This window comes from Tupaia chinensis, unplaced genomic scaffold (genome assembly GCF_000334495.1).
Source record: "Tupaia chinensis unplaced genomic scaffold, TupChi_1.0 Scaffold150322_1, whole genome shotgun sequence".
Taxonomy (NCBI): domain Eukaryota; kingdom Metazoa; phylum Chordata; class Mammalia; order Scandentia; family Tupaiidae; genus Tupaia; species Tupaia belangeri.
The window spans coordinates 8,902-16,891 of NW_006210161.1; the positions used below are offsets into that span (position 1 = coordinate 8,902).

The 7,990-nt window shown below is 53.2% G+C and overlaps 1 gene segment (V, D, J or C); it reads left to right on the plus strand.

Annotated features, from left to right (window-relative positions):
- Positions 1-2,838: 2,838 nt before the first annotated feature.
- On the plus strand, positions 2,839-5,163 carry LOC114006770 (immunoglobulin lambda variable 3-9-like). The segment is given in 4 exon segments: positions 2,839-2,928; positions 3,313-3,384; positions 4,165-4,416; positions 5,012-5,163. Coding segments are annotated over 4 exon segments (522 nt in total).
- Positions 5,164-7,990: the final 2,827 nt, after the last annotated feature.

The following is a 7,990-nucleotide window of genomic DNA, read 5'->3' on the forward strand; positions in this document are numbered from 1 at the left end:
CATCAAACAAGTCAAAGTAATAATAACTACAGCCATGGTTCGTATGGAAACACCTCATCCATGAATTTTCTGCAATTAAGTATGTAAGTGATAAGCGTTTTGACGTATGGGGTTAAATACATTACATAAGTTTAACTGACGTACCTCGTTCTTTGATAGCCACTGTGAGGTGATGACTGGATACTGGAATCAGCTGAGGCTCAGGTGGGGTCGTTCCTGCCCAGAGCTGGTCTGGACCCTCAGGTGACAGGTGCTTTGGGAGAACCTGTGCCTGTGACCCATCTCCAACGCGAGGATAGTACTGTTACTTTTGCCAGGATCGCCCTGAGGCCTGGCTCCTGCTCCCTGCCCAGGGGAGACTCAACTGTAAACAGCTTGGGGGAGCCAGGGTGCCGCCCCCACATGGGAGTTGCTGTGGAGCTGCAGGCCATGAAGGAGCTGATGCAGGAGAGCTCCCTGCCCTTCTGCCATGGCCGGGAGCAGGAGGTGACTCTGCAGACACAGGAGGGTCTGGCCCCCTCTGCACAGGGAGCACCCGCGGCATTCTCCAGGCTAGATCTTCTTCTACGCATGACAGAGAATCAATATATTACTAATGATGGAAATAACACCAAGTACATTAGCTACACACAGTACAGTGGACTTCGGAATCACTAACAGAAACCCCTTCATAAAGCTCACAAATGTTTGCAAAGTTACAAATTCATTCCTACATAGGAAATGGCTCACTGAGGACATTAAGTGGAAATTAGAAAGCCGTGCAGACTGAATAAAAATGAAGACACCGTACACTCAGCTTAATGGGATTCTGGTAACAGCACTGTGAGGACGATGGTAAATGAATGAACGTGTGTGTTTGGGGTGTGCACGCACACGTGCATATATGTGCCCATGTATAGCAATGTACTCACAATACATATCTGTATTTCATGATTAAATATGGACACCTAACCTATTTGTGAAATTTTCTTCCCCGGACGTACGGATTTTGTTGTTATTAAATTAAAGGGTGGAGGACTAGCACTGTCTCCTCCACTTGGCATTTGGGGGAACAAGTCTGAACGATCTTTGTTAATATCATTCACAGGCTTTTAGCCAATAAAGTGACGGTCGTTTTATGGTATCTCCTCTTTGTTTCTATTTCATTGAGTAAAAACATCCTCGATTTCTCAGAAGTGTGATATTGACCTTAGTATTTAAGGGCACTGCCTGTCAGGAGGAGCCCACCAGGTCTCTTATGTCCCCAGGGTCACCACTGACACACCTTCCTCTGATATCTGTCCTGGAGGGACAGGAGGGCGTGTCCCTCATCTCTTTCCACAGAACTCAGAGGACAGAGCACCAGGACACAGCAGAGAGGGTGTGACAAGAGGCCCCAGGAGGCCTGGGGGAGGGAGGAATAGGAGGGACTGGAGCAGGAGACAGGGCAGGGTGGCTGAGGGCAGCTCTGAGCTGAGTCTCTTGGGCCCCAGGCATTTCCCACTGCTGTCTGGAACTTTGAGGAAATCATGTCCCTTTCCAGAAGGTTCTGCGGTCATCGATGGGGGGAGAGATGGTGCTTTAAGTGCCGGGCTGCTGAGGGTTGGTAGATAACATGGACAGAAGTGGAGTGTGTAACACTACCCTCTCTGGATTGTATTAAGACCCCAGATAGATCATTCTACTTGAACTAGTGACAGGTAGCGTGCCATTCATGTCGTGGGCACCAGGGGGCACAGTGGGCCTTGGTTTGGGGCTCCTGATCATGCTAGTCCCTGGCAGAGCTCAAGTGCAGGGGGCATGACTGATGCCTCCTCTGAGGCCCCTCTGAGACCTCCCTCCCCCCCCTGTGCTCACACGTGTCCCTGCCCTTCCCCCATGCTATGAGAGGCCCTGTCCTGCCCACCCAGCCGCTCCTCACTCCCTGATGCTCCAGGACAGCTGCCCCGTTTCCTCATTTCAACTTCCCAGCAAATGAGGCCCACAGTCCTATCTGTCTCCTTTGGGTGACGTTAGTAAGTTTTCATTGCTTCATGCGCTTTCCCAGCACCTCAAAGTAACTTAATTACCAGACACTCACACCAGTTTCTGGGAGAGTCTGCAGCCCGCCCTCATTCTCCTGTACAGCACACAGGTCTCCATCCCGAGTCTGTCCTTGGCCCTTGCCCACACTGGGGAGACTGAGGCACAGGCCTGTGACCTGTCCAGGAGCTCACGGCCAAGGGCAGAACATTCCCTCATCTCAGCAATCCTTGAACACACTATGCGCATGTGGATACGAAGGAACTTCATCCGGGCTCTATCCCTCTGTGGCTGGGATCTGGGGCAGGTCCCTGCACCTGTCCAAGCCTCATGCTGTCCCCTGTACAGAGGGAGGAAGAGGGTCACTGCATCGGGCCACGAAGGTGTCCTCTGAATGTACAGCCAGCACTAGACCTGGGATCTGGACTCTGCCCCAGCACAGGACAGACCTCCCAGCTCCTAGACCCAAATCAGCTCCTCTCTCCTGACCTAGCCCCACACTCACTGCTGTGTGTCTCTGTCCATCTCCAGAAGGAGACCCCACGCCAACCTGAGGACAGAACTCAGGCTCCCTGGAGGATGCAGAGAACCACCTCTGTGTTCTGCGTGGCCACCCAGGAACAATGTCTATGCATAGGCTGGGATACGTCAGCCATGACGTGCCACAGAGGTGAGAGAGACCCCTGTGGGTTGAGGTGGGTGTGCAGCCCCACCCTCCTGAATTTCTGGGGTTCTCCCTTCTCTGGAGACCATGAAGTCCATCAAGCAGCCCCTGAGCTCTGGCTGATTTGCATAAGGGGCAGCTCTCTCCAAGCAGGGAATAAGACAGGCCTGGGAGGAAGCAGCCCAGCCTGGGCCTAGGAAGCAGCCTCGGGGACACCATGGCCTGGACGCCTCTCCTCCTGGGCCTCCTCGCTCACTGCACAGGTGCTGCCCAGGCTCAGCCACTGCCCAGCCCCAGGGCTCTGGGAGCAGCCTGGCCTGGCCCTGAGCTCATATGGCCCTGCCTGTGGGGAGGGGGCTGCTAGACCTGCACCAGGGTGGGGTGGGCTGAGATCCCCTCACACTGTGCTCATTGGCCGGGCAGAGCCTGAGAGGCTGTACCTGTGAGGAGAAATAGATTCATTTATCTTATTTGCCAACAGCTCAACCAACAGCCAAGTCCCTGGGAATCCTGGGCTGAGATTGATACAAGGGGGTCCGGTCATCTGTGGGCCTAGAGAACCCAGTTGGCTGATCCAGGCCAGGCAAGGAGATATTGGGGAAAAAGTTCTTCATCTTCAAGTTCACATATTTTTTCTCACTTTGCAGGCTCCGTGGCCTCATATGATCTGACTCAGCAGTCCTCGATGTCGGTGACCCTGGGACAGGCAGCCAGGATCCTCGGGGTGGCCCCCCAGGAACAATGTCTATGCATAGGCTGGGATACGTCAGCCATGACGTGCCACAGAGGTGAGAGAGACCCCTGTGGGTTGAGGTGGGTGTGCAGCCCCACCCTCCTGAATTTCTGGGGTTCTCCCTTCTCTGGAGACCATGAAGTCCATCAAGCAGCCCCTGAGCTCTGGCTGATTTGCATAAGGGGCAGCTCTCTCCAAGCAGGGAATAAGACAGGCCTGGGAGGAAGCAGCCCAGCCTGGGCCTAGGAAGCAGCCTTGGGGACACCATGGCCTGGACGCCTCTCCTCCTGGGCCTCCTCGCTCACTGCACAGGTGCTGCCCAGGCTCAGCCACTGCCCAGCCCCAGGGCTCTGGGAGCAGCCTGGCCTGGCCCTGAGCTCATATGGCCCTGCCTGTGGGGAGGGGGCTGCTAGACCTGCACCAGGGTGGGGTGGGCTGAGATCCCCTCACACTGTGCTCATTGGCCGGGCAGAGCCTGAGAGGCTGTACCTGTGAGGAGAAATAGATTCATTTATCTTATTTGCCAACAGCTCAACCAACAGCCAAGTCCCTGGGAATCCTGGGCTGAGATTGATACAAGGGGGTCCGGTCATCTGTGGGCCTAGAGAACCCAGTTGGCTGATCCAGGCCAGGCAAGGAGATATTGGGGAAAAAGTTCTTCATCTTCAAGTTCACATATTTTTTCTCACTTTGCAGGCTCCGTGGCCTCATATGATCTGACTCAGCAGTCCTCGATGTCGGTGACCCTGGGACAGGCAGCCAGGATCCTGTGGGGGAGATGGCATTGGAGGTAAATACGTGCACTGGTACCAGCAGAAGCCAGACCAAGCCCCCAAACTGGTCATGTATGAAGATGACGATCGGCCCTCGGGGATCCCTGACCGATTCTCAGGCTCCAACTCAGGGAACACGGCCACCCTGACCATCAGCGGGGCCCAGGCTGAGGACGAGGCCGACTACTACTGTCAGGTGTGGGATAGCAGTGACATTGCTCACAGTGACACAGGCAGACGGGGAAGTGAGACACAAACCTGCCATGAACCTAGATCACAGGGCCCTGACTTCCTTCCCACCCTGGTCACACTGACAGGAGGGAACCTTCCCCATGGGGGAGCCTCGGGTCCTCCCCTGCCCTCGATCCCCTGAGACATGGGCAGCTCCTTCCGGAACCTCTCCAGGCTCAGCTCACTCTGTGCACCCTGACCTAGTCGTTTCCAGTGACTTCATCTGTGACCTGCCCTTCAGACCCTCCAGAGAATCCCTGCAATCACACGGACCAAGTCTCTCAGCACTAAGGAGACACCATTGAGAAAGAGCCTTAGTGAGGTCTCAGGATGGGAATCTGGTCGGTCCCAGGATAGTTATGGGTATGAGGATCCTCACTTGAATGCCTTCAGAAAGGTCCTTCCAGGAAGAAGCTCACAGACAGTGGGTCAACCTGGGGGATGTGGTCATTAGCAATTCCAGGAAAAGTCTCCCAGAGTCACCCTCTTAAGGTCCGGCAATGAAGCTGCAGCAAGAAGGGTACAGGCCTCTTTCTGGGTCTGCAGGAACCCTGTGGGGCTGGAAATGGGGCCCAAAGACCTATCCCTTCACTGGTCATTTTCTTCTAGCCGAGGCCCTCCTGAGTTATGCTGGACCACCCAGAAACCAACCTGCTTCAGTAAGGGCGACTGACCCAGAGCCTCTTCCATCCTGGGAGATGATAGGCCAGGGCAGCGCAGCCGTGAGCTCAGCAGGCAGAGTTGTGGGCATGGACCTGTGAGGGGATGCAGCCTGCCAACCTGAAGCTGTTATCAGCATGCCTTATTGATCGTTCACGTAGACTAACTGACACATGCCTTAGATGCTAGGGGCTCTGGAAATATCCGTGCTGCCCGGGAAACATGGTGACCCTAGCTAGGTCATGGGATGCGTATTCTATATAACATTTATGACTTATACATTATCGTCTTTGACACATACTCAGACAGCCATCCTCGGAGTTGCAGAGGAACAGCACACTTACAGATATGTAATCTGGCTTGACCTCTGACTCGTAACAGGATCATACATGATAGTAACAAGACCATGTGTACACTAAAGCACTTATCTCACTGCAAAACTTCAACCACATCCTTGAAAGCTTGCAGAACAGTTCACTGCGCCTGGTAAAATGCATAAATGAAGCAGCTCAGCATGACTGAGCACCGCGGCTTGTCAGCGTTCACTGCATTTCTGCTCCTGTGTCTCCTCCTTTCTCTAACTTTTCTTCCTACAGGACCAAGTCCCGTAGAGAACGCCAACAGTATTACCACCAGACAGATGTTCCTCTTAGGCTTGCCGGCAGACGCCCGTTTGGACCCTCCCCTGCTCCCCTCTTCACTGAACACAGGCAGCCCCCAGTCCCCATGGAGAGGCTCAGCCCACAGCTTTAGCCCCACAGGAATTCCAAGAAGGGCTTTCTGAAACCTGACTTCAGGTCAGGCAGAGCCTCAGAGTGGGGACCACAGGGTATAAACCCCTTGGCTTCAGACTCATCACCTCCTCTCTAATGTCCTCTCTAGCAGGTCAGTGGCCTCCCAGGAGCTCACTCAGCTGCCCTCCCAGTGCAGGATCCTGGGACAGAAGGGTATGGCAGGACACTGAAGCACGAAGACCCAGGTGGCTTGAAAAGGACTTGGGGACACAAGGGCGGCTGTCAGCTCAGAGGAAGTGAGAACTCCCTGGGGCTGAGCTCAGAGCATCTGCACCTCAAGGAGCACAGACCCCAGGGCACTCAGAGACAGGGTCTGACCTGGGATGTGTGGGTCTCATTGCCTCAGGGTCTGCCGCTCTAGGGCCCCGGGACCACACTCTGAAGGGCTTTGCTCCAACTCCCAGCAGACGGGAGACTCACCTGAGGACAGCCTGGAAGAACAAGAATGCTTCCCCCAGAGAGGAGTCGCTGTGGAGCTGCAGGCCATGAAGGAGCCCATGAGGAGAGCTCCCTGCCCTCCTGCCATGACCGAGAGCAGGAGGGGGGTCTGCAGACTCAGAAGGGTCCTGCCCCCTCCCTCCATGGAGCACCTGCAGCAATCTCAGGATAGATCTTCTTCTAATCATTACAAAGAATCCATATATTGTTAATGATGGTAATAACATGAAGTACATTATCTAATCACAGACAATGGGACTAGGAATCAGTAACAGAAACCACATCATAGTATTCACAATAATATTAAAAATGTTTGCAAAGTTAGAAACACATTCCTACATAGAAATGAATCCCTGAAATAAAGGGAAATTAGAAAGTACCTTGAGATGAATGGAAGTTAAGACACTGTATAGTCATTTTGGTAACAGCCCTAGGAGGATAATTTTAACAAATGCGTGTGTGTGTGTGTGTGTATGTGTGTGTGTTTGGGGTGTGTTTATATCTATATTTACATGCATGTATCACATATGTATGCAAATATATACTTATATATATTATTAAATATGCACACATACTTATTTTTCCATTTTTCTTCCCTGCACCCATGAGTTTCCTTGTTATTAAGAGTATAGGAAATGCAGAACTGGGATTACGTGCTACACCTGGCATTAGTGGGTCCGAGTTAGAAGGGTCTTTGTTATCATTCATGGGCTCGTAGCCAATAAACCAACTGTTTTACTATTACATGTGCTTTACCTCTTTTCTCTTTCTCTGATTTCACAGAAATGGAATCCTGACCTTAATATTCAAGATCACAGCGTGCAAGGCTGAGCCAGTGCAGGCCTCTGATTTCCCTGGTGTCCCCACTGACACACCCTCCTCTGTTTCCTGCCCTGGAGGGAGCAGAGTGAGCGTCCTCATGTCTGTCCACAGAGTTCAGGAGGACAGAGCACCAGGACACAGCAGAGAGGGAGTGACAAGATGGCCCAGGAGCCTGGGGGATGGAGAAGAAGGAGCCAGGAGGCAGGAAAGGAGGCTGAGGGCAGCTGTGAGCTGAGGCTCCTGACATTGGGCTCCTCCCACTACTGCCTGGGTCTTTGGGGAAATCATGTCACCTCCCATGAGGGCCCCTGAGCATAGATGGAATGAGATTTCCTGCTTTAACCTCAGGGCTGCTGGGGGTGATTGGGAACATCTGGCTGAGGTGGTGCCTGCAAAGCACTCAGGAAACATCTGGATTGTTTCAGGGCCCTAAGTGGGCATTCTGTCTGAAGTAGGCACAGGGACGTGACATTTGTCGTGCAGGCAGCAGGGGGCACTGTGGGCCTTGGATGGGGACCCTGGTAACCCCTAGTGCCCTGGCAGAGCTCCAGTGCAGAGGGTGTGACTGAGCCCTCCCCTGAGACCCTTCTGTGGGTGAATCCACTCTGCCCTGACACCACCTGGCCCTTCCTCAGACCTCTCCTACTGTGTGGTGGACATCTGTTGGTAGTAGGGGGTGGGTGCTCACGGCACCAAACAAAACGAAGCTAACCATCATTTTTCAACACGGTGAACGTGGCAATTTGACTGGTTATGGCAGCTAAGGCGTCACTGTGTATGAGCACCTGAAACCACATATTAAACCTGTAAGAACAATTAAGAAGAAACATGTTTTTAGGGCCAGTGGGTAGGATGAGGTTTAGGTGCTGGATTC